The sequence below is a fragment of the Equus caballus genome, chromosome 11 (genome assembly GCF_041296265.1).
Source record: "Equus caballus isolate H_3958 breed thoroughbred chromosome 11, TB-T2T, whole genome shotgun sequence".
Lineage (NCBI taxonomy): Eukaryota > Metazoa > Chordata > Mammalia > Perissodactyla > Equidae > Equus > Equus caballus.
In genome coordinates, this window is record NC_091694.1 from 46628239 (window position 1) to 46654647 (window position 26409).

The following is a 26409-nucleotide window of genomic DNA, read 5'->3' on the forward strand; positions in this document are numbered from 1 at the left end:
GCTTGAGAGGAGAGGGTCAATGGCACTTCCTGGGGGCTGGGCTTGGGGGAGGTTGGAGCCAGGGTTGGAGGCAGCCCAAGGAAAGAGCGGGTCCAAGTGAGGAGTGGGGGCCAGTGGCTGCCCTGTGCTGGCGGGGGGGCATGTCTCAGGCCTGCCACGGCATGGACCACCCTGTGGGGCTGCCCTCGCTCACCCGGCCTCTCTCCCCAGAGCAGCCAGCCGTCCACAACCTCGCCCTTCAAGCAGGAGGTGTTTGTCTACAGCCAGTCCCCGAGCAGCGAGAGCCCCAGCCTGGGGGCAGCCGCCACCCCCATCATCATGAGCCGGAGTCCTACAGGTCAGTAGCATCTGGTGGTGTGTACAATGTGGCTGGGGGCGGGGGCTGTACCCTGACCTCTCTTCGCAGGGTGCATGCCCCAGGCACCCTGAACTGACCAGTTTCCATTCCTACCCCAAAGTGTCAGGCCCTTCAGCTCTGCTAGCTCACTGCATCTGTTCATCAACCTTAAGAGGCCTGTGTTCTTATCTTCTCCTTACTCGTGGGGAAACTGAGGCTCAGAGAGTTCGTTGATTTGCTGGAGGAGTTGGGATTGTAAAGCTGAGTCTCTTTCCTTGACCTCTCGCCCGACCTCGTCATCGACCTAAGGCCCCTCTGTCACAGCAATGGTCCTGATAATGCAAGAATAGGAGGTGGCAGAGTGTTGCAGGTGGAGGGAGCTGCACGTGGAAAGGCCTGGAGGGAATTGAGAGACTGTTCTGGAACCGCACGTGGTTCAGTGTGGTTGGAGTTCACAGAGGGCATGGATGAGAGAGGAGACAGCGGTTAGAGCGACAGGCTGGGCCCTCCACGGGGACCCTGGTGAGGATTTTGGTGTTATCCTGCCAGCAGTGGAGGCCATTGGAGGGTCTGAAGTCTTTGAAAGTTCTTCAGTGGAGAAGCGCCATCTGGAGTAGAGAAAGATCATTTTGGAGGCTGCAGCTGGCTGAGTAGGAAGGATTGGCGGGGAGCAGACTGGGGGAGGGATATCAGTGGGGGGTCTCGGTGGGCGGTAAGGGGTGATGGGGCCATGGATCTGGGAGTGTCTGGGGCAAATTGGAGAAGGATGCAGATTCAAGAGGTGTCAAGGAGGTAAAATCTTCTGGACTCAGTCGTCGGGGTCCAGAGGGAGCAAGGAGTCTGGGCCTTTTGGGGTTCTGTGATCCCTGCAATTGGGCAGAGTAGGAGGAGCCAGCTCTGGGGAGAAGGTGAAGGGTCAGAGCCCGAGGGGCATCCCCATCTGGATGTGTGTGGTAGGCACAGCTGGGTGCTGTGGGTGCCCAGAAGTCAGAGCCTTGGTCCTGCCCTTGAGGAGGGCAGCCTAGTGTGGAGACAGGACTCTGGAGCCTGGGTCCAATTCCTGGATCTTCCGTTTACTAACGATGTGATGTTGGGTAAGTTACTGAGTCTTTCTGTGCCTCAGTTTCTGCAAATGAAAAATAGAGGGAGGGGAATGGTTTCTACCTCATATGGTTGGTTGTGTGAAGATTAAATGAGCTTATGGGTCTAAGAGATTTAGAATGGTTAACTTAAGAGTTTATTTAATAACAGGAATAGAACAATAGTGTAATCAGTGCTTTTCAACTGGGGATGATCTTGCTCCCCAGGGCACATTTGGCAATGTCTGGAGACATTTTTGATTTTCATGATGGGGGGTCAGGGGATAGGCTACTGGCATCTAGCGGGCAGAGGTCAGGGATGCTGTGAAACAGCCTACAATGTACAGGGCAGCAAGAAATTATCTGGCCCAAAATGTCAATAGGCTGAGGTTGAGAAACTAGTTGAAGTGATGGAAACACACTCTCACTCAGCCCGCTGTGGCTGCCAGCTGTGGAGCTGGGTTCTTGTTCTGGCCGTGGCATTGACAGGTCCGCTCTCTGAGCCCGTTTCCTCATCTATAAAGTGGAGTAGTAATACAAATTCCCTGATTTTTTAAAAAATAGGGCTTAATTAAATATTGAAGGGATGAATGGAAGAATCTGTAAGCACTCTTGGCTCCTACTTGGTGTTAAATAAATATCAAAATAAATAAGGTTTTGAGTAAAGGAGGTTTAGAGAGTGCCTGTGACTTGCTGAAGGTCACCCGTGGCAGAAGTGGACCAGGAACGGGCCTGGTAACTCCTGCCCGGTGCTTATTGTCTCCCACTGCCCTGTAGTATTTAACCCTGAGGGGCCACCCCTCATCCCCAACCCCACAGAAGTTGTGCCGGGTACCCACAGGGTGGGCTTGTGGAGATCTGGAAACCTGTTTTAGACTGTTCAGCTGCACCTGGGGAGAGACAGGGCTGAGCGGAGGGAGGTGGCCTGGGAGGGCCTGCCATCCGGTCTTCCATAATCTCGGATGCCCTGACCATTGGTCATTTCACACCTGGGGCCCCTGCGGCCCTGAGAGGGGATTGGCGGGTTACATCGAGAGGTACTCGTAGCACTGAGTGGAACCCGTGATTGGAAGCACCAGGAGTAAGTCAGCAGCCTCCAGGTGGAGTGTACCGAGCTGTTGGTTCTCTCAGCCAGAGGAAAACCAGAAAGCCAAGTGGCCCCCCGCCAGTGGTGTGCTGGTAAATGTTTAACAACTGGCTCTCCTACCACACACACACACACACACACACACACACACCCCCACCCCACCTTTATGTTTACTGTAAATTCTAGTGCTATAAAGAATCTGAAGCATACAATTTATAAAAGATAGAATGTCCAGTATTCTTTACTGCAAATTTCATATAGTCAATCGATTATCACAAAATACTTTGATTGATATTTGCCTAACCTTTGTATCCATGGAGAACGTAAGATCCCAAATGATGCACAAGTGTAGTCCTGACATGAATGGGCATTGCTGTTATTTTGTCAGTGACACGAGCAACTTTGCTGAAGGAGAGAGCAGTTTTCAAACACTGGGAGAGGATTCACTCACTCACTGTGAATTCTTGTGCCATTCTCAATGCAATGGCTATAGACACAACACATTTTCAGGTTTAATTTATATTAACATTTTCTCCATTGGTTTCTTGAGTCTGGACAACAAAACCATAAATCAAGCTCTGATTTGTGGTGTTTGCTGGTTTCTGTGGTGTAAACCCTCCTGCCATGGCTGACCTTAAGCCACCAATGGGACCTGGAGTTGGGAAGAGCCACCAGACAGATACAACAGACGGAAATAACCTTAAGAGAATAGATAATAGTCAAATGTAGTGAAATAACTAGGAAAGGCTGACTTTTGAGTATTTATTACTTTTGATGAATATAATTCAATTGTAAGCTAATATAATTTAATTTTTTTTAAACGACTGGGTTTAACAGCCAGCTCACAACTTTTCTAAAAATTTAAGAGTTGGCTGTCGTAGTGGGTGCAAGTCAGCTAGGGTTTCTAGTGGAGAGGAGGAGGCCCCCTTCTCCTGGCCTCCCTATCCAGTGCCCCCTCCCCGCCCTCAGCCCCAGTGACCGCTACAGTCCCATCCTCTTTTCATGGGCATTCTTTTTTTTCCTAGATGTCAAAAGCAGAAACTCCCCGAGGTCAAACCTGAAATTCCGCTTCGATAAGCTCAGCCATGCTGGCTCCAGTGCGGTAAGGATCTGGAGGGGTGGCGGTGGCAGGGGAGCCTCCCACGTTCCAACGTCCTCCACAAGCCAGCCTTCCTTCCTGGGGGCACATCACATCTGGGGAAGGAGAGCTCTGGTCACATCTCTGGGTGATGCTGTTGGTTTCCATGTGGTGTAGGCATCAGCCTGGGGGTTATCAGCCCCCTCTGCCACATGCGCGGTGTTAGAGCCACACCCGGTAGGAGCTGTGATCTGTTGGCTTCTGGGGCCTCCTGCCCCTTCCTGAGCTCACTGGAGGGTTGAGAGCTGAGTGCACAGAAGCTGCAGTCAGTGGGGATTATGTTGTCTGGTTATTTAAAACTCTTGTATGGATTTTTGTTGAAACAGGGTCACTAACGTGAAAGAGGAGTCCTTCGCCTGTCAAAGGTGGGTCAAGGGTTTGTTCTGCTGTGGCCACGAGGGAAGGTGTGACCTTTTAAGATCAGGGTACTGGTGGCCTGATAACCTGAGAATGGCCAGAGAGATCTTGACAGCTGGGGAGGGTCGGTGGCCTCCTGCCGAAGCCTCTATGATGGGGTTCAGTCTGGATGAGGAAGAGGGCAGATTGCCTTGGGTGTGGATGGGAAGGGTTGCCCAGTAGGATTGGGCCAAACTCACTGAGTTGGTTTCCCTCCTGCAGAGAAGCCTGGTTCCTGTAGGCAGAGGGGCAGGAGCTCAGAGCCCACCTGCCTCCTTGGAGGGGGAATGCCTCAGTTTGCCCCCTGGACTCCCTGCTCTTGGCAGCCTTTCCCTCCTGTGTCTTTGGCCAGGGCTCTGGGCTGAAGTGTGTCCTCCTGCATGTCCAGAGAGGCCCTCTAAACATTGTGCAGGATGACCCCAGGAAGGACCTTTGCTTCCAGCCTCAGCCGAGAGAGTGTGTGGTTCTCAGAAGAGCAGGGCATGGGTCCAGCTCGCTGCCAAGGCCTGAACCCCTGCTAGAGAAGTTACTAGAGACCCGTCTGAATTCCCAGCCCTGCAGTGGGGCTCCCAGCCGTATGAGTCACAGTTGGAACTAAGAGGAGGGGGACAGCTGAGTCCACTTTAAGTAAACCTGATCTGTGAAATGAGAATGCTGACACTCACCTCCAATTCCCATCGCGTACTTCGATGCCACTGTTCACCAGCTTCTGGGGCTGGGTGAAGTCTGGCCCCTTCCTGTCCTGAGCACATACAGTGGACTGTAGCCATGGGCGCCTGTGTTCGCCCTCCTTTCCTCTATCCAACGTTTGGTCATCATCTCCCTTCTCCTTGTCTCTTCCAGGGAAGACCCAATTCTATCCCGGAGAAGACTCCTATTTCAGCAGTTTGGGGGTGCCATCCACTACTCTGACCGTCACAGGCCTGCTGCCCCACCGGCCACCTGCCCAGCAGACCGGCTGTCTGTCCCAATGTCCTGACCCGGCCACAGCCCTGCCCACCCCTTTGCCAAGATACCCTGTTTCTTGAAAGCACCTTCCCATCTCTGGACTAGGCCTCAGTCCTCCAGGCTCCCCCTACTCCTGACCACCTGATGTGATGTGTGTCTGGGTCATTTGTCATCTTGTTTTGTTTGCAGAGGCAAGAGCTGGGCAAGGGGGCATCTGGGTACCAGGGACTCAGTTAGAGACCAGAGAGGTGGAGAGAGTGGTGAGGTGGGGAGCAGAGGCCGACAGCAGGACTGCGCCCAGGGAGGGGCAGCACTGTGTCCTGGACGTGGCAGGCATAGCAAAGGCATTTAGTGGTGGTGGAGGGAGCACTTTTCCAGGAGCAAAATTCGTAGCTGTCTTTGAAGATGTCCTAATAGAAATCAGCTCTATTGCTCTCACATCTCTGGAGCTCCCTCAGATCTGTTTGCTTCTGTGCTAAAAACTTCTTACCCACTGCTGACATCAGGCCCAGAGCTGCCTCCATCCCTGCTCCCTGCATCTTGAGCATCCGCGTGAAGCTGGGACGCAGCCGGGCGTGTGTGGGGAGCGGGCGCTGACTGTTGCTTGCCGGCAGCTGGAACTTTTGTCCGGCCTGATTTCACGCAGGCTCCTCATTGTGGTTGCTGTGGGAGAAGCCCTGGGTCAGTCCCTCCCCTTTGAGCAGATGTTTTTCCCATGAAGGATGGACAGCCAGGAGTAAGAAGGAATTCAGGGAGGAGAGTCAGCGAGTGCCCAGACTCTGGGCGAGGAAAACCTCAGATCCGAGGGCTGGGCCGGGATCAGGTTTCCACTGGGTGTGGAGGTTCACGGAGGAGTTACTTCAACCCACCACTTAGGGGAGGGTGGGGAGGCGAGATGGGGATGACACACCAGGTTTGTCAGGCTGGTGTGTGAGTAGGACTTAAGAGCTGTGTCCTTCTGCAATTTATGTTCCTGGCTTCTGTGGGGGACCTAGCGCTGCCTGAGGGACGCTTTCCAGCTTACTTGCCCTTTGTCTGTGTCAGGGTTTGATCCCCCCAATCTTCTTCTTCCCCCCTCCAACAGCAAGTCTGTGGGCAGTTGTCACATCTGTGGGATTCCTGCAACCTGGGCCTCGGCTGGTGCAGTTCAGACACTGCCTGCACCCTCAGCTGGAGCCACCTTCACTGGGTGAGCCGGCTCGCTCTCTGAGGAGCAGCCCCCCTCGCTTCTCAGCCATCCAAGTCTGCAATGCGAGTGGTCATTGCTGCTGACCGGCCTGGGTGGGGTTTAAGGTGGGGTATCCTCCAAGTAAAACACAGAGACTGAAGAGCAGACCCTTGGCCGTGCTGCAGCTTCAAGTGCATGTGGGGCCTCTGTGACACGGGGCTGCTGGGGGGATGCTGGCTGGCGGGGCTCCTGTTTTAACAAGTGGATGCCAAGGATTTCCAACCAGCTGCTTTATTTGCCTTGGGATCTGGGCCTGTTCCCAAGTCCAGGCCTATAAATGTGACACTTGTTTTTGACTGATGTGACAGTTTCCCCATTGCTTTGGCCATTAGAGCAAAACCATGAACCTCTGACCCCTACTTGCATGGACATGGTGGGGTCCCCTTTGCAGGCTGGTAGACATCTCCCCTCACGCTATTTGAGAAATGTATTTACTTAAAGCACTAGTCCGGTAAGATTTATTCTAGTTAGAAGGTCACCAAAATGTCTGTTTAGCTTTTATTAAAAGTCACTGTAGCGGCACCCACAGCTGGAATGAGGCCCGCGGATTCTGGCAGCTCTGCTGGCTGGGTTTCTGAAGGAACTTGAAAGGTCAAACTGCATTTCTTTGAAAACTCTTCCTGGGTTCTGGCTCGCTTCTCTGGGCAGCTGGTATTTACAGCTGCTGGGTGGTAGTGCTGTGTTGTGTCTTGGTCGGGGGGTCCCCTGGGGTTTTCAGGTTGTCCCTGCTCTGTCCAACTTGGGAACCTCATACCCACCTTCCCCCGCTGCTCTGGCAGCTCCCCCCTGCAGCCCCCACCTCCTGCGAGGGCTTTGCCCCTGCCTCTGAGCCAGTGGCCAGGAGACTCTGCCTGGGGAGAGTCAGTGTCCAGAGAAACTGAGAGGCGCAGGCATGCCCCTTAAGAAGCACAGACCTGAAAAGTGTTGTCTACCTTCTGGGTGCTAATGGGGGTGCTCTGGGCAGGATCTGAAAGGTCCCTGGGTCCTGCATCACCATTTCTAGAAACTCCATCCTATGGCTTCCAGAATGCACACGACTAGTCCCCCCGAGGTCCCAGGGCTGAGGGGGAGGAGAACAAGGACTGTCCCCTCTCACCCCTCTGGACCGTGGGGCAGGCGGCTCGGGTTCCTGGAGGCAGCTTCTCTCACACTCTCCTTGCATCTGCTGTGGTCCAAAATGTCTTTCCTTTTATTGCTTCACCCAGTCTTAGGGCTCAAAGATTTGCTCAAGCCTCATCAGTCCTTGTGACTAGACTCATCCTGATGGTGCTCATGCTGGTATTTGAGGCGTTCTGCTTGCCATCTCCTAGATACAGGAGAAGTGTTTCCTGGACACTTCTCTGTCTCTGGGAACTGCCTAACTCACAGAAGACACTGTACTTGTCAGGCTCTGTAGGGCAGCCGTATGCCTGTGCTCAGTCGATGCTTAAAAGCAGATGCAGAAAGAGCTTGACTAGAGCTTCTGTCTATGCTAATGAGTAGAAAATGGCATTTCTTGAAAAATATTCTGTCTCAGCTTGGTCAGCATCATCTTGATGTTCAAGCCTTCTGGGCCCCTTTTAGGATCTATTCCAACCATGTCATTATCCAGGTGAGAAACCTCAGCCCAGTGAGGGGAAGTAACTTGCTTGAGGTCACACAGCCAGCTAGTGGCAAAGCTGGGATTAGAACCCACAACCCAGGGCCCTTCCTTTGGCACCACCTATGTGGTTGGTTGAACAAGTGGCTGCATTTCCTGGGGCCCTGAGTTTTGGAGAAGCCAGTTAGTTGGGAGGGAGGTGTCAGCAGACAAAGGTGCTTGTGGGACCTCAGTCTCTGTTCGTGTTATCAGGAGGGATAGTCTCTCAGAGTTTTCAGTGAGGGCCCTGGGGTTTGGATGCAGCTTAAGGAAAGAAAACAAGGAGAGAAAGAGATTCCAATGGATTGTTCCTTGGTGACATCGGCTTTTCAACCAGTCGGTAATGGAGGTGAAGGCCGGGGCAAAGATGCAGTTAACCAACCCTCAGTTTCCCCTTTTTAAGTTAAGAAGAGAAGTGGTAAAAGAAAACTCTCGTTCTCCCTGATCCTTGAGCAAAGGTGGTTAATAAAAATATAGGCTCAAGTGACGAGGTGGGACGAGAGCCTGTTTCACTTTCTTACCCTGACTGTTTAAGGTGCCAGTGTGAACACTACCTTCTTCATTCAGTTCTGAGTCAGGCGAGACAGGTCTGTTGTGGGGGAATGGGCGGGGTTCCAGATCTCAAGGCGACAGGTAGTTGGCAGGGACCTGGCCGGTCATTTATGCTCACACCCCGGGCTCCTCCTCCACCCTCTAGCCCCCTCAACTCAAAGGCGAGGGTGGGTCAGTGGAGTTTGCCAAGGCTGCCCTTGCAGCCTCTGGGGGCCGGGTGGAGCATTCTTCCACAAGCTCTGATTCCTGTTTTACCACCAGCCCCTTCTCCACCCTAACCCCACGTCTCCCTCCTTTCAGCTGGGCCATGTGCCCCTTTGGAAGGAAGGAGACAACCCCTGCTAGGGCTAAGGACAGTGAAGCCCTGCCTGGTGAGAGGCTGTTCGGGCCCTGGCTCTGTCCTGTGCCTTACCAGCCCTGGGGACAGGGTGTGTGGCTGGAGACTGGAATTTAAATGCCATCGTCTTTGATTTTGTGACATTTCTGCTTGGAAGGGTTAATTCCCCCTTCCCGCTTGTTAGCATGTGTGCCAACTGCCCCCTGTCCTGGGCGTTACCCTTCCACACTCCAGCCCAGGGAGCGCTGACATTAAGTGTGAAGAGATTCCTCTATGTGATAGAACCTAAGAAGTAGAGCTCGGAAATGATGATCCATATGATGATTGACTTTTCTTTCTTTCCTCCTCTTGAGGAGGTGATTCGTAGACCCTGACTGCCTATGTAATGTAAATAGTGTACATTTAATTTATTGCTATGGTAGCACATTGTATTTGTTAATGTATAAAACAAATTCTAAAAGGTCGACAAATGTATATTTTGTTGCTTAAATGTGTCTTTGCAGAAATTGACAATAAATAACATATTTTGTGTCCATCAGTGTTCAGACTTCTTTGCTTAGAACCCCAGTCCTGAGCATCGCTGTTCAGTTCACCCAGAGGTTGAATAGCCCAGGGGCCATGTCTGCCCTGTAGATGTGTTACTTTGGCTTGAAAAGTATTTTAAAATTTTTGAATTAGTTACCGATGTTTAAAAAACTGACCACAATTGGAAAAAAAACCCCCACAAACCCCAAACCTAGAAATTTCACATAAAATCTGAATTTTTCTGTTTGTTTTAAAAATCAGATGCTGGGTCCACTCCTTAGGAGTGGCACTAATTGGTCAGAGCTCACAAGAGGTTACCCTTCTGGTGGGACCTGAGCGTACCACAGTCCCACCATGCCCTATTGTTTACACCTGCAGCATTTCACTCAGTCTTGTTATTTGCTTGGTCCCTGATAGGCATCTGAGTTTGAGATCCCTGCTATTCATTGATTTGTCTCCATCCTGCAATTTTCTCCCTTCTGCCCACTTTCTTTCCAAACTCCTGATTCACTTCTTCAGGGATCCTTTAATAAGTAAATGCCCTCTCTCCCACCCCCCTTTGACTCCCCACTGTCCACTATGTGTACTTTGCTTTATAGCGTTTGGATGTAGGCTTAGAAGTAATATCTGTATTTTTTCTTCATGAAGAAATTTGAAGGCAAGGAACAGTCCTTTATCTGCTGGGGCTTGGTTATGTGATTTGGGGCAAATTACTTAACTTCTCTGGATTTGCATTTATTTTATGTATAATTGAAAAAATAATCCACCTGCAAAGCATGAGGATAAAAGTGAATTCATAATTGGGAAAGAGCTTTGAAGAACAAATGGCAAGTGTTATTCAAGCACCAGAGTTTCAATAATAATTGTCATTGTCATAAAAGTAGTAGCAGCTGACATTTATTGAATGCTTACCACATGCTGTGTGTTTTACATATGCAGTCAATTCTGCTGTAACATGACACACTAGTTCCTAAAAATCACAACACTGCAAAATTGTGCAACTGCAGGGCTTATGGAAAAAATAGGGCTGGAGCATAACACTTAAAAACTTTGTCAGTGACACAGAAAGATAAAATATAGGAACTCAATGGAAATGGTGGCACAGTTTTACACATGTTAGATATTAAGAAAGACCTAAATACTAAAGTAGATATGGCACTTTACTTTGAAACAGACCTGCAGTTTGCTTGTGGAAGTGGATGTTGGAAGCGTTGCCACTTTTGAGTTACTGTGAAGAGGTGGGATGAGGTTTTCTGAAATTGGACAGACAGTGGTAACACCAGATGTGGGTGGGTGTGGCTCGTAACTCATGATGTGCTGAGGTAGCTGGCAGATGTTTGAGGTGTGTGCATGTGGGTTTTATGTGTTTCTCTGCAGTTCGATTCAGATGGATGTGGTTTTCTGCATTCACTTAGTATTTCTCATGGACAAGTTGCATAATCAAATGTACAATTTGCATTATACTCAATATTAATAGTGTTGGACCAAATCCCCATTTTCAAAACAAGTGTTATGGCAGAACTGATGGTATTATCTCATTTAATCATCCAAACAACCCTGTAAGGCATGTGTTATTATTATCTCCATTTCACTTAAAGAATCAGTTTCAAATTTCGGTTTGGAATCCAAATTTGATGTAGCTTTACATAGATATGTTGGCCTCAATATAGTCAGTTTCAGACTGTGGGGTTCTGGATGCACAGGAGTGCACCTGGGAAAGTGCATTCTAGCTCTCTTTGGTTTCCCTGCCCAGCTTGGGGCTGCTGTCCTGGAACCCATATCTGCAGCTTCCTGGGCTGCTCTCATCACATCCTTGCTCTGTGGTGCCTCACCTGAGCCTGCGGTTTGATGCTTCCTATTTCTCAGAGTTTTAGATTCCATCTGTTGGGTCCCCACAGCGGCGAGTGAAGGTGCATCTTTCACACAAACGCCCCGTGCCTGTTGGTACCTCATGATTTGACTGCTTCCTGGGATTAAGGCTTCTTCCCAGAAGCTGGGAGAGCACTGCACCCTGGAGCTGCTGTGGAGGTTGACCATTTCCTGTCTGTGTGGGAAAGTGCTGTAGGAGGCATGAGTGACATTCAGGTGGGCCAGTTACTCAGACCCTCCTCGGGCCCTGCAAGCTCACCTTCAGTCTAACTTCTTTGCTCAGGTGTTCCCCCCACCAGATGGAGGGGGGATCTTAGGATTCCTGAAACCTATTTCCCCTGCCTCAGCATCCGGCAGCTCACAGCAGTCATTGGACATCTTGGGGGCCATTATTCTGCCTGCCACATGGAGAAAGGCTTTCCTGAGGAGCCTGCTCAGGCCGTGCTCAAGTTTTCCTCCAATCTTGTTTTTTTTTTTTTTTTGAGGAAGATTAGCCCTCAGCTAACTACTGCCAGTCCTCCTCTTTTTGCTGAGGAAGCCTGGCTCTGAGCTAACATCCGTGCCCATCTTCCTCTACTTTATATGTGGGACGCCTACCACAGCATGGCTGCCAAGCAGTGCCATGTCCGCACCCGGGATCCGAACCAGCGAACCCCGGGCCGCCAAGAAGCGGAACGTGCGAACTTAACCGCTGTGCCACCGGGCCGGCCCCTCCAATCTTGTTTTTTGAATGCCTGCTGTGTCCATTGGTGCTACCAGCTCTGCTCTGACCAACCCTTCTTTGCCTTCTGGGTAGCTGGCTCCAATAATGATATTGCAGTCCAATTCTCCAACTTTGGAGGAGCTATCACCTAACAAAACAGTCTCATTTCAGATCAGGCTCAGTTGTGCTTGTTTTAAACTTCAGTTAACATTCAATTCAAAGACCCCCCACCAACCTCCTGGGGCAGGCTGGCCTGGTGGGTCCAGTGTCTTGGCATAGGGTGTGACAAGGCTCTTTTCTTCACCAAATCTTAGGTTCTTCTGAGCCCTCTTTTCAACTAGGTCATCCTTGGCCTGTCTTTAGCCTGCCCAGCCTAGTTTTAGCGAAGAATTCTGCTAAACCAGTTTATCAAGAATCGCCCCTACCCCTTGATATCCAGCCAAGGTGCTCTTAGTAATTTTCCCTCCAGTCAGGCCATCACCCTGTCCACTGGCTAGAAATCCCCACTTGTCCCTGTTATATTTGGAGTTGAGCTCACATCTCTCTCCCCTATTATAACAGTCTTGAATAAAGTCTTTCTTGCCTGTTGAACTCTGTCTGGTGCAAGTCTTCTTTGACAGGTGGCTTGTCTGTCCTCATGCCCATGCCCCTCCTCTCTGCACCTCCCCATCAGTATTGGAGGCAGGAGGAGAGGCATCAGAGACCCTTCACTTTGAGACCACCTTTGAAAGAGCGCTGAATTAGTCCGGTTGCTCTGGGAAGCAGACACCAAGACAGGAGTAAGAAATTCATTAGAGAAAAGGCCTGTGAGAGAAAATGGGGAGGGAGCTGGAGAAGGCTGAAGAGCTGTCAGACTGTGATGCAGGTCTGACTCCAGTGAGGGAGAGATGGGAGGAAGGGAGGCGGGGTGGAGGCATCTTTGATGTCAGTCCAGTTCTAAGAAGAATTTAGCAAGGCTGTTGGGGAGTCCTCCTAGCCCAAATCGCCCACCAGAGGAGTCCCGCATATCCCAAGAATGAGCCTAAAATTACTATCCCTGCCACACCCAGTCATAGTGTGGGAGCAGCCTGTGGGAGGCCTGCTTTTGGTGTGAGTTGTGGAACACAGTGACAGGATTTCAGAGTGCAGCAACTGAGGTCATTGCTTAATTAATGCCCCCTGCAATTGGAGACCTGAGAGGCACCTCCTCATGGCTGCCATACGAACTTGCCCCAATTTTGGTTGGTTACAATGTATCCTCCATTTGTGATTAGGCCCTAACGTCGGGGGAGACTGAAGGCCCCTTTCTCTTGGTTCTCTCTGCATCTCTGCCTGATACCAACCCTCCATTGGTTCCTTTGCTTGGCAGGTATTCAAATGCTGCTGTTTGGTCACAAGTTCCCTGCCATGAGAGATGGGCTCAGGCTGGACCCTTTTCTACCCCTTCCTCAGCTCCTGCTCCAAGAAGCCTACCTTGCAGCTTTTGGTTAATGGTACAAGAAATTCAAGCCTAGCCACCTCCTTGGTGTCCACTCAACCCTCAGGATGTTCTCTTATCCTCACCACCCTAGTGGGTAGCAGTGTCTGCTGCCTGTGCCATATGCTAGCACTCCATCTCTTCACTCTGCATTTACCTTCTCCTTCCCCAGACCCTAGCAGCAACAGGTGGTCTTGACAGTGTTAAGGCAAGAGACAGTCACCATACCATGACCCACTAGGGGATGTGTTTGGAGGACCCTCAATCTTGTAGGACAAGTCAGATGCTCTCCCTTCTTCAGGGAGCTAGTCCTCCTATTGCCTGGGAATGGGGTGGAGTGTTGGGTCTTTTTTTTTTTTTTTGAGGAAGATTAGCCCTGAGCTAACTACTGCCAGTCCTCCTCTTTTTTGCTGAGGAAGCCTGGCCCTGAGCTAACATCCGTGCTCACCTTCCTCTACTTTATATGTGGGACGCCTACCACAGCATGGCGTGCCAAGTGGTGCCATGTCCACACCTGGGATCCGAACCAATGAACCCCAGGCTGCCGAGAAGCAGAACGTGCGAACTTAACCGCTGCGCCACCCAACTGGCCCTGGAGTGGTTTTAATGCTGCTTCTGATGAAATGGTGCCTCTCTGGAAGTCTAGTGGGACTCCATAGCTGTCTCCAATGGTTCTCTGAATTTGAAATGTGAATTTGGTGGGTTACTACTATGGCCCATTCAAACATCTGTCGTCAAACATGTCATGGTGCCCCTTGTGCTCCCATGGCAGGCGCTGGTTATGGGAACCAGGGTTAAGGTCCAGAGAGGAAGCCTGACATAGTTATGAGAGAGACAGTTATGACACCTAAGGGCAGCGATCCTTGGAAGGGGACTTTAAGTCTCTATTTCTTCAGGCAGAGATGATTGCTGCTGGAAGCCTCAGAGGCTGCAGAAACTTTGTAGAAGGTTGTCCTCAACTTTAGACAAGTGCCTCCCCACCCCGCCCCTAGAACAGGATACTGCTCCCATCTGGAGAGGCCTTCTTCTCTAGCAGTTCAGCTTCAGGGTGCAAAAAAATCACCTGGAGAGATTGTTAAAATGCATCTTTCAGGCACCATTCCAGAGATTAGAATTCATCTGGGCTGGGTAGGGCCCAGGAATCTGCATTTTTTAACAAGCATATGAGGGGTTCCGATATGGTCTTTCACTTCGGAAACCACTGAGCCGGTGTGCAGTCTCTGTGTAAGCCTCTCTCCTGTTACAGTAGTCCGGGTCCAATGAGGAAAAGGTGGGGAACAGTGAGGGTTCAGGGGGGTTGAGAGATGCCAGTCTCCCACCCAAGGGGATTGTCATCATCACGGTCACAAATGTGGGAGAATTGTGTGTCCCAGCAAGACACAAGATCTTTCAGGAAAATGAAAGGAAATTGCTAGAGAGAACAGAATAGAGAAATATTCATAAAACATGAAGCTTGTAAGGAGTAATTTAAAATGCAAATGGATTATGGCTGCATGAACGAGGGCCTCCTATAATAAGAAACAGTGGGAGAGGAGATGAGCATCACACGTGAAACAGATAGAAGGAATCTGGTGAAAAGAAAAATCAGATACTGAGAATTGGAAATTAAATTAAAATTAAAAATTAAAATATAGTTAGAGCCTCTTTTTCCAAACCAAAACAAATTATCAGATGAAAGATGTGAGACTGCAGAAACCTACCAGCAACCTAGGAACAAAACAGATCTGCTGGAAAGAGCTGAAGATCACACCCATGGGTGAAGTGTACCCTGTCACTAATGATGTGAAAGGCAAAATAATCCAGTAACTACAGCAGTTAAAGAATGTGGCTGATGAATTAACGCCATCAAGTGGAACGGTAAACAGAAACAGCCCCGAGAAAAGAATAAGAACACATTGCAACATCAACAGTTCCATGTGAAAACATGATACAAATGAGTGATGAGACAGAAGCGAGACTGTGTTATGGAAAGGTGCAGACACTTTATGAGAAAGACGGCGAAAATTTGCTCAAATTAATGGATCGGATGAGTTTACTAATCCCCTGCAAGACAAACAAGGAAGTCATTATAGCCTAGCTCTAAAATAGCAATTGGTAGGTTTTACGAGAACTTATCACTAATAAGAAATCTGAGGAGAAGTCCAGAGATGAGGCCCAGATGAAATCCAGCTGCACCACTTAGAGTGTAATAGTGAATATAATGGAAAAGAATTTTAACTTTTTTCATTATAGAATTTTCCATGAAGGAAGAGAGTTTCCAAAATCTGGAAAGGATAAAATTTCAGCAGATCCAAACAATTATAACCCATTACAAGGTCTCAGCAATGATAAAATTATTATCCCAAATATTAATTCAGTGACTTATTATTGCCAGCCTGTACTGATTGGGATGACTTTGTCGCAGGGTTGAAAACCAGCTCAAGCTAGTTTCAGCTGACAAAGAGGAGGCATTTATTAAAAAGAGAAGTGTCTCCTAGAATCAAAGGACAGGATGCAGCTGGGTCACAGGAAGGACAGCAAAGGTGGTCAGGCCTCTTGCCTTATCTCTCGCTTCTGCTTTTCTCTCTGCTTCTCTGTATTTTTTCCCTTTCTATTGCATTGTTGGGTCTTTTCCTTATGGCTCTGTCGTGGTTTTTGTTTAGCTTTATTCTCTCCCTGAAGACCAACTGAGCTGGTCTCAGCACGCCGTTTCCCCTTCACTGCCTAGACTGTGAAATGGACCCGGGTCCTTTAAACGTTGCCTTTGCCAGCTGGCACGACGTGAAGCTTTGTCAGCAGAGGGTGCAAGAGAGACATTGCAGGAGGAAGGGTTTTGCTTCTGGCTCTCCTGTGTTTGCTTGACAAGCTCTTAAGGTTCACTCTGTAAACTCTTGGAGCCCAGGCGCATGTGTGGGCTTCACGTCTGGCTCTGGAAGCCTGGGCAGCTCTTCCAGCACCAGATTCCTGCAGTGCCACAGCTTCTCCAGTGCCCAGCTCCTGCAGGGCAAGACAGCCAGCAGCACCCGGTGGCCAGAGGCTTCTCCTGGCAACAGCCTCTTCTTGCACTCTGTTGGTTTACAACCTCCAGAGTTTCCTAGGTGAAATCTGAAACTGGCTCCCAAACACAAAGGGCAAGGAGAGACTGAAGAAAGAAGCAGACCACTCCAGATGGGTAGCTGGCAGGTTTAATAAGCAAAGGAACTTACTTACGAGGCTTGTCTTGGGCAGCCGCGAGACAATTGGATCTCTGCATCTGCCTGCCAGAATCTTAAAAGTTTATTTAGAGGCTTTAACTGGCTTCAGTCACGTATACAGTCCAGATGGTCTCGACAATACATTACTCTCTCAAGAGTGTGTCCTTGACGGAGCTTCTAGTGTGGGGAAGGCCGGTGGGATGCAGGGTCCAAGGACGGGGAGGGCATGAGGAGCCTCTGATTGGCTAGGTCCAGCTGGAGGGTCACCTGGTGGTCCCATCCTCTCGATGACCTCCTCTAACCGCTGCATGTCCAGGTAGTTCTATAGCATTGTGCTTCCAGAGAGACACCTCTCTGAGAACGGAGGGTGGATTTCCAGCAAGGTCCACTCATGCGGAACCACAGTGACTTCTTTTCTTTTTCCATGCAGGGACCTGAGGCCACCAAGGTCTGGATCTTAGTCCTGGGAGGTGCTGCTTCCTCGGGCACCATGTCTCAGCCCTAGGGGTGGCTGCTCCTTATTTCTACTATTCCTGTACTCTTTAGAGTTCTCTTCACTTCTTACTAGTCAAACCATCATTCTCTAATCCTGCGTTACAGTTAATAATTCTTTTTATTAAATCGTCTCTGTTCAAGTTACTGTGTGGTTTCTCTCTCCTGATTGGACTCAGACTGACAGACCAGCTTTCTACTTCTCTGGTAAAAAGCCTTTCTATAACATACAAGTCCACATCTCTTTCATTTAAGAGTCAGTCCAGGGCCAGTATTTAGTTCTATTCAGAGTCCTATGAGGGAAAATCTGATTGGCCTATGAAGGTCAGGTGATAACCTTCTTCTCCAATCAATTATAGCCAGGAGGTTGGCGCAAGTGGCTGCCACAAATAATCCTGTGGGTGATGAGGACAGTTAAAGGGTCATTGTGAGCTGAGCAGTTTCCCAATAGGTATCCACTATAGAACTCTGTTTATTAAAGACAAAAGGGATATGCTGATAACCTAAAAATCCCTGACCATTTAATGAACATGGAAAAATTAATAATGATGCTGGAGCAAGAGTGACATTGCAAAGGTTCTTACTGACCTTTTTCCAACTGACTTAAAAAAACCAGCTTTAACGTAAAATTGACAAATAAGAATTGTATATATTTAAGGTATACAACTTGATGTTTTAATATATGTATATGTTGTGAAATGATCACCACAATCAAGCTAAATAAAGTATCCATCGCCTCACATAGTTACCATTTTCTCCCCCTCTTCCTTCTCCTCCTTCTTTTTGGTGAGAATATTTAAGATTCACTCTCTTAGAAAATTTCAGATATACAGTATAGGAGTTAACTATATCACTATGCTGTACATTAGATCTCTAGAACTTATCTTGCATAACTGAAACTTTGTACCCTTTGATCAATATCACCCCATTAATCCTCTCCCCATCCCTTTGCAATCACCATTCTATCTCTGCTTTTACGAGTTCTACTATTTTAGATTCGACATGTAAGTGAGATTCTGCAGCATTGGTCCTTCTGTGTCTGACATTTCCCTTAGCATAATGTCTTCCAGGTTCATCCACGTTGTTGCAAATGGCAGAGCTTCCTACTTTTTTAAGGCTTAACAATATTCCATTGTCTATATACCACATTCTCTTTTTCCATTCATCTATTGATGGACATTTAGATTGTTTCCAAATCTTGGCTATTGTGAATCATACTGCAGTGAACACGGGAGCACGGATATCTTTTTGAGATTCTGATTTCGTTACTTTGGATAGATACCCAGAAGTGGGATTGCTAGATCATATGGTAGCTCTATTTTTAATTTTTGAGGATGTTCCATACTGTTTTCCATAATGGCTGTATCAATTTACATTCCTAACAACCATGAATGAAATTGAACCTTTATCTCAAATCATATAAAAAATAAACTAAAAATAGATTAGATTAAAATATAAGACCTGAAACCTTAAAACTCCTAGAAGAAAACACAAGGAAAAAGCTTGGTCTTGGCAATGATTTTTTGGATAAGACACCAAAAGCACAGACAACAAAAGTAAAAATAAACGGGATGACATCAAACTAAAAAGCTTCTGTGCAGCAAAGGAAACAATCAACAGAGCCAACAGGGAACCTATGGAATGGGAGATAATATTTGCAAGTCACTTATCTGATATGTGGGTTAATATCCAAAATACATAAAGAACTCATATAACTCAATAGCAAAAACCAAAATAACCCAATTAAAAAATGAGCAAAGGATCTGAATAGGCATTTCTCAGAAGAATAGTGACAAATAGTCAACAGGTACATGAAAAGGTGCTCAACATCAGTAATCGTGAGGGAAATGCAAATCAAAACCACAATGAGATATCACCTCACACCTGTTAGGATGGCTATTATAAAAAGGACAAAGATAACAAGTCTTGGCAAGAATGTGGAGAAAAGGAAACCCTTCCTCCTGACTTTTAATATTATTACGTTACCCCATTATTTAAATGGTTGCATAGTATTCCATTTTACGGATGTATGAGTGGTATTTGACCAGTCTTTTGCAACTGCAAGCTGTGCTACAAAGAACATTCTTCTACATATGTCTTTGTGTGTACAAGACAGTATATCTACAGGATAAATGCCTAGAAGTGGAATTATTGTGGCAAGAGAAATGTGCATTTTGAATTTTATAAGTTATGCCAAGCTGTCCTTCACACAAGCTATATTAATTTACCCCTCTACAAGAATGTATGAAAATACCTTATTTCCCTCACGCTCAACAAACTTTTACATTCTTGCCTATCTGATAGGTGAAATATACTATTCCATTGTAGTTTTAATTTACATTTTTTCAAAACTCATGAATGTGCTAGAACATCTTCCCTATGTTTGAAAGGTATTTGCATCTCTTTTTCTGTGAATTGTTAATGCCCTTTGCCATTTTCTATTGGGTCATTAGTCTTTTTCTTACTGGTTTGGTTTTTAAATATTAAGGAAATTAGTCCTTTGTCATTCATGTTGGAAATATTACTTCAGTTTGTTGTTGTCTTTTGGCTTTTTATGCTATTTTACGCTGTATAGAGTTTTTTTTCTGTAGTCAAATTTATCAGCTGCATCAGCTAAGACACTATTCAGCTACTGGAAATAAAAAGCCAACTAACAATCGCTCGAACAGATGGGAGAATATTCATTTCATGCAACATGTAGGGAAAGTTTTGTGCCTAAATGGAAACTGCACCGTCTTGAGCACACCTATCCAATTCTAACTCTAGGGGGGTTATTTTACAACTCTGTAGGTTTCAGATAACTGATAGCAGAGCAAAATAATTCTAGTCTCTCTATAGATATGAAAATGCATTATGTCCAGGAGAGGGACAACTCTCCCCTACTGTGCCCCACCCCCATGGACAAACCAGTTTGCCTCTGTTTATATGTTCATTTAAATATTCGTGATCTAAAAATGTGTCTGTTCTTTGCATTGTAACATCTTGGCAGTGTCCTCATTGATGCATTAAATAAAGTTAATACACGTTCATTTTTATGCTGTATGAGAAGCATGATTTTACCTTATTTTGAAAGTTGTCTTTTAACAAACATGAAGTCTGGAGGTAGGCAGTTCACGAGCTCAGTGATGCCATCAGGGAACCAGGTTTTCTCCATTTTTCTGCTTCCTTACCATGCAGTCTTCATCACCTTATTGGTCACCACGTGGTTGCTAAATAGCTGCTGCACCTCCAGTCCTCACATCTCCATTCCAGATTGAAAAGGGCAAAGATTAAAGAGGTTGGGTTTGTATCAGGGAAGAAAAGCTTTCTCAGAAATCACTATTTCTGCTTATATCTCATTGATCGGAATTGTGTCACATGGCTACCCCTGAGTACAAGGGAATCTAGAAAGATGAGTATGATTTTTTTGGCACATGGTTCATTCCCTTCCACCATCAAAATCAGCCTTTATTAGTTAGGAAGAAGAGGAGAAAGGATAGTAGGGCGGCAACCAGCAGCAACTGCCAAATCAATCTTTTTTCGTGGTTTCATGATTTAGTGGCTAATTTATAAAGGCTTTCCTTAATCTAAGATTACAAATTTCCTTTTTCCCCCCATGTGTTCTTCTTAAACTTTTACGGTTTTATTTTTTTAAACAAATTAAATCTTTGTTTCATCTGGAATTTGACATAAAGGGTAAAGTGAGGTAGAGATTCACTTGTTTTTCTCTAGATTTCTAGTCAGTTTCCAAAGCACTATTTATTGAATATCCCAATGTTTCCTCATTGATTAGAAATGTCATCTTTGTCATTTATTAAATTTCCATACATAGGTCCATATCTGAACAGTCTTGCATTATTCTGTGCTAGTCCCAATTATTTAACTTACTGTAACTTCATAATATTTAAAAATATCTCACAGGGCTGGACTCTCCTCCCTGTATTTCTCTGATTTCCCCAATTTTTTTCCTGGTTATTCTTTACATCATTATTTAAATTAAGATAAATTAATCATATTTCAAGAATTTAGATAGTACAAGGAGGTTTTAAACAAAAAATAGTGATGTGACATCGCCCTTCCCCACTCCGGGTTTTGCTACCCAGAGGCAGTCACTTTTACCTCCTTAAGCATTTCCCCCCGGTTGTTACCGTCACATTGTTTGATAATATGATTATACTGCTATTTATTGATTGATCAATTTTAGTCATATTTATTGTCTTCCTCTTAGGACAGGAAGATATAGAATCAGTTCTCTCAACCTCCCCCGATCTTATTCTTCCTTAAATATCAGCAGTTTCAGTTATAAGAGCCATCAAGGTGTACTAGTCATTATAATGATATACATTTTGCTCCCTATAAAGTTAAGTAGAATTTCATTTCCTTTCTTGTGCAGCTTTATGTTTCCCCAGGAAGAAGAGTTACCTCAGTTTTAACTTGCCCACTTTCTCATAGGCATAGACTTATTTCTTTCCTGAAGTTCTACTGACTTTGCTTTTTCCCTAGCTGGGAGCCCTTTGTCTTTTTGCTCCCATTGTCCCGGCTGCTTTCTGGGCTGACCTGTACAACTATTATCCTGGGACTTCTGTTTGCTGCTCTCCTGGGTTAATTCTCTGATTTTCTGGATCCCATGAACTCCTTGGTCTCGATTTACTTTCTGATTTTGCCGGGACTGGTCCCCCTGTAGCTTCTTATGAAAGAATGAGAGACAAACTTCTTGAGTCTTCTCAAGTCTGAAAATGTCTCTATTCCACCTCTTCACTAAATTACTAGTTTGGCTGGAAATTCTGAGTTGAAAATATTTATTTCCACAGAATTTTGAAGGCATTGCTCCACTGTCTTCTAGCAACCAGAATAACCATTCTGATTCTTGAGTTTTTATAGTTGATTATATTTCTTTTCTGGAAGCGTTTACAATCTGCATATACAGTTGATATGAAATTTCTTGATGCCATGTCTTGTTGTGAGTTTTCAAATAAATTGTTTTCATTGCTTTGGACACTGTGAACTTTTCAACCTTGATATCTGTGACAATAAGGTTAGGGAAATTTTAAGTTATTCCTTTGATTTTACTGCAAGTTTATAATTCCGCATAAATTTAAGATAAAGTTTTGTAGTTCTCAAAAACCTTTTTGGAATTTTTATTAGGATCACATTAAAGATATAATTTAATTTGGGGAGATTTAACATCTTTAATATCGAACCTCCTATCCACAAACAGGGTATACCTTTCGACGATTTCAAGTTTTCTTTTATGTACCTCAGTGGCCTGTGGAAGAAAATGAATACTTCTTGTTAAATTTATTCCTAGTTATTTTCCCTTTTTGCCGCTATTATACATGGGCTTCTTTTATTCCTATTATATTTTCTACCAGGTTCTTTGTAAATGGAAATGCTATTAATTTTGTACATTGATTTTGTATCCAGCCAAATTACGCTATCCTCTCACTGTTACTAATAGTTTTCAATTGACCCTCTTTATGTTTCCAAGTATACAATCATATCATCTCCATATAACAAAATTTTTGCCTCCCCTCTTTTAGTGAACAAGATCTTTTCCTCCACATCTTTTAAGTCTTTGATGCTAGCATATAGGAAAGCTATAGTCTTCTTTCCTTTTATTTCTTTCCCTCTTTTTGTATACCCACACACAATACATTGTACACACAAATACATCTTTCTTCCAGACGCCTTACTGAATCCTCTAGTTTTTAGCGAACTTTTCTGGATTTTCAAATAAAAATCATTTCACCTGAAATAATGATATTTTGTCTTTTTTTTCTTTCCGATTTTAACCACTCCCTCTAAGGTCTTACAGCTTGGTCAGGCTCTCCAAAACATTAAGTGAAATCCGTGAAAGCAGGGGTGTTTGTATCCGTCTTGACTTTAATAGTAGGCTTAAGTTTTTTTTTTTTGAGTCGACGTTAATAGGAATGCTTTTCACATAGTGTGAGATTCGCTGTGGTTTTCTGAGTCTTTATTAACGTTTCTTTGAATTCCTAGTTTACCGAGAGTTTCATTTTTGTTTTTAAACTCAGTAATTGATGTTAAATTTTATCAAATGCTTTTTCTCGCCTAACGATCTCATTGATCACTGTCATTGTGCATTGTTCTTTTAACGTAATTTGGACTCTATCTGCTAGTATTTAACTTAGAATCCTTGCACCAAACGCCCTCACAAACGAGGGAGCCCGGGTACGGCTGAGAGCGGGCGCCTGGCGGTCGAGGGAAGGACTCACTCAGTTCTAAGGCGGGGTAGGAGGGTCCCGGACTATTTTGCTCCCCGGTGGGCGGGGAGGGTCGCAGGGCCATCCTTTCTCCTGACCTTGGGGAACTCTAGGAAGGTTAGAACAGCCGGATTTTACTTTAAGTTCCTAATAACGAAGCTGTAGATCGCTGCCAGGCCGCCACTGGATGGCGCTCGCACCCTGCGGAACCAGCGGGAGACGCTCAGCGGAGGTCGGGGAGGTAATTAGAGGGCCGACCTCTCCGGGCTTTTCATTAGCTGGTTCTGCGGGAGTCCCGCCTTTCAGGCCTCCCTATTGGCTGTCGGCCCGGCTTTAACAGGGCCTTCCATTGGTCAATCCAACAGGAGGCCCGCCCCTCAGGCTTCCCATTGGCTGCTGCCCCGCGCCTGGTACCCTCGCCTTGGGGGTCTCGGGGGTTCCCCGTAGTACTTGTACTGGCCGTTTTCCTTCCCTAATTCCCTTTGTCTTAGACCCCAGCCACGGGGCTGGACGAGCTCAGGAGACGGCTGGTCCTGGGGGGAGCTCCGGGCTCGGCCGACCCTTCCCCCGTAGAAAACGACAGGAGCGGGGGAAACGGAGTCTTTCCTTGGGCTAGCGGTCTGGATGCTCTGTCCCGGCCGAACGGGGGCCCGGGGTAGAGTCCCGAATGGGGAGGGAGAAGGCCCCTGTGGGCAGCACCTACCCTGCTCCGCGGAGCTGGGCGGGCGGGAGGCAGCCCTTCCGGGCTCTCCCAGCCGGCGCCCCACACCCCTTCGGTGCCCGCTGTTGGAGGCATGACCCCATGTAAAATCGAACACATTCATGCACCTCCACCCCACAGTGAACGGAACTGGTCAGGTGACTCTAGAAGGTTTGAGTTGCTGTTGACAAGTTGATGTGTTAGTTTTTACAGACATTGAAGTAAATATTTAGTAATTTTAATTTTCCCGTTGTAGTATTTTGGAGACAATAATGCATATTTTTTTCAAGACTCAATCATTCTATTAATCCTTGGAAACTGTAGGCCTGAGGCACGAGCGCCTATAGTGGCTAGTGGATAAAGCTGTAGCGCTCCCCCGCCCCGCTCCGACAGACACAGACGCTCCAGGTTTTCAGGAAGCTGCTGAGAACCGGGCACTGGTTGCTTCTGTACCGGGAGAGGTTGACGCAGCCTCCCTGCAGAGGCCCAGAGCTGGGTCCTGCTGAATAGGCAAATAGAGATAGGCTGAAGGGACACACACTAAAATGGGAACTGTGGGGATCCTTGCTCAACAAGAAAACTGAATACAGAAGATGCTCTGTCCATAAGCCAGCCTGGGATTGGTACCGGGTACAGAGGCAGTCAGTGGTCTAGTCATGTGGGCTTGCTGGTGAGGCATGGTGCTAGTTGCAGTGGGCACTGCCACATTCGCAACGTGGCAAAAGTGCCTCCAGCAGCATTGCTGACTGTCCCGCTGGGTCACTGTTCTGTTCCTCTGAACTCTGAACCACAAAGATAACACAGAGCCTTATTGCTATGTCTGGGTAATTTTAAGTAGTTTATTCCACAATCTCATACGTAGACACAGACACATTGTTGGGGCAGAAAAATATATGGAGAAAAAGGATGAATATCTGAAAGGATACACATCGAAACTATTAACAGTGGATTACTCTTAGTATGTCAAAGTGGATATGGGGGGTGGAGGGTGCAGAGTTATTTTTTATTTTACTTTGGACAATGTATGTATTCTTGAAGTAATACATATTATATGGAAAAAATATTAGCTGCACAAATGAGTAATTAGTGAAAAGTAAGTCTCTCTCCTACTCTGATGTCTCTGTTCCCATATCCAGAGGGAACTTCTAAGTTTCTTGAGTATCCTTCCCAACAGTTCACGCAAATAAGCGTTTATGTATACAGACTCCTTACTTTTAATTTTATGCACATTTACATTGTTTGCTTTTGCAAGCAAACCGATTAAAAAGCCAATTAAAAAACAAGTCCGTGGGGACTTCATATGTAATATTATGGATTAATTAAAATGGAGTTATGCTTTTTATTTTCCAATCAAATGGCATCTTAGGTACTTGCCTTGGGGTGCTCAGAATATGCACTTCTAGTCATTCTCCTGAGAGCTAAGGTCTGAAATCTGTGTGTGCGTGTGTGATGCTTAGGCCAAGAAGAGGCTTTTGGTCCAGAGGTAAGTGGGTAGCATGCCTGATGGTGGAGGGATGGCAGCCTGGGGAGTGTGCCCAATGGCCTTGGAATGAAAGAAAACGGCCTGTGCTCCATTGAAAATTACAGGTTGTTTTATTCCACTGGATCTGCTGCATGAGAGGGTTCACGTCCATTCATTTCTCAGCTGCTGTTAAGCCCAAACTAGGTTATGCTACTGTGTCAGCCCTCTCATTGTTCTGAATTTCACCTTGGCTGGTTGTGTGTATGTATAGACTCCAATTTGATAAGGTTTCTGAAGATTAAAGTGACCAGGAAGTGGTGGTCACATCTTCTGTCAGTTGACTTGGAGTCTCTGTCGTCTCACACATCAATTCATTTGGTAAATATTTATCGAGCATCTACCATGTACAAGGCAGTGCCCTAGATACTGGGGAAACTGGTGAACAAATGCAGAGGGATGCCTTTAATCAGCTGAATGCAGCTGGTAAGGGGTGAGGGTAGATGCTGAGAGTTTCTGCTTTTGAACCCTGACTTACCTTCCAAAAGTACACAGTCTTGGCTTGGTTCCCTCAAAATTTAACCTTCTAAATTCTTCTCTGATCCAGCCACTCCTGTATACTTCTGTTAGTACCCTGTGCAAGTTCTTCCTTTCACTGGGGACAATTTGGTAGTCTCCTAACTGGTCTCTGTTTTCATTCTTCTACCTTCAGTTTCACAACCATTACTGAAACTGTCACTTAACACACAACTGGGCATGTCATGCCCGTGCTTGAAAGTTTTCATGGGCTATTCATTGCCCATGGAATAAAACGTGAGCTCTGTAACTAGCTATTGGGGACCCTCGATGACATTGCCTCTACATGTCTATGAAAAATTGGAGATGCACTGCTCAGATCCCCCTTCAAGGACAGGCTTTGTGTCCAGCTGTGAGGAGTGCGGCAGTCAGCAGCGAGCCTCCAGCTGTCAGCTCCTTGAGGACTTGCCTTAACCGCATAGAGCCTTCTTGCCTGAGGACACACCCTTCCCAGGGTAGTCCATACCTGGTGACTGAGCCAGGCGGTGGTTTAAAGACTGTCCATTTGGGGCTGATGAGGGACAACTCTGATG

At 46.6% G+C, this 26409-nt stretch overlaps 1 protein-coding gene and 1 long non-coding RNA gene across 51 annotated transcripts in view; one reads left to right on the forward strand and one right to left on the reverse strand.

Moving 5' to 3' along the window:
* Window positions 1–9255, forward strand: part of RAP1GAP2 (RAP1 GTPase activating protein 2) — a 211614-nt gene extending 202359 nt beyond the window's left edge. For 36 of the 50 annotated variants that reach the window (XR_011423428.1, XR_011423422.1, XM_023653248.2 and 33 more), the window contains 4 exons: window positions 211–337; window positions 3529–3605; window positions 3968–4006; window positions 4881–9255. Coding sequence is in view for 34 of the 50 variants with exons in the window: in XM_023653248.2 (XP_023509016.1) it covers window positions 211–337; window positions 3529–3605; window positions 3968–3976 (213 nt within the window). In the remaining 16 variants the exon portion in view is untranslated. The remainder of the gene's footprint in view (window positions 1–210; window positions 338–3528; window positions 3606–3967; window positions 4007–4880) is intronic. The other 14 variants (XR_011423419.1, XR_011423417.1, XR_011423424.1 and 11 more) reach the window with 1 other exon arrangement.
* Window positions 9256–16979: 7724 nt separating this feature from the next.
* On the reverse strand, window positions 16980–23388 carry LOC138916304 (uncharacterized). The gene is made up of 4 exons (XR_011423433.1): window positions 23154–23388; window positions 22143–22183; window positions 19999–21939; window positions 16980–18572 (listed from the first exon to the last, which is right to left on the reverse strand). It is a non-coding gene; the product is annotated as an uncharacterized lncRNA (long non-coding RNA).
* Between the last annotated feature and the right edge of the window lie 3021 nt (window positions 23389–26409).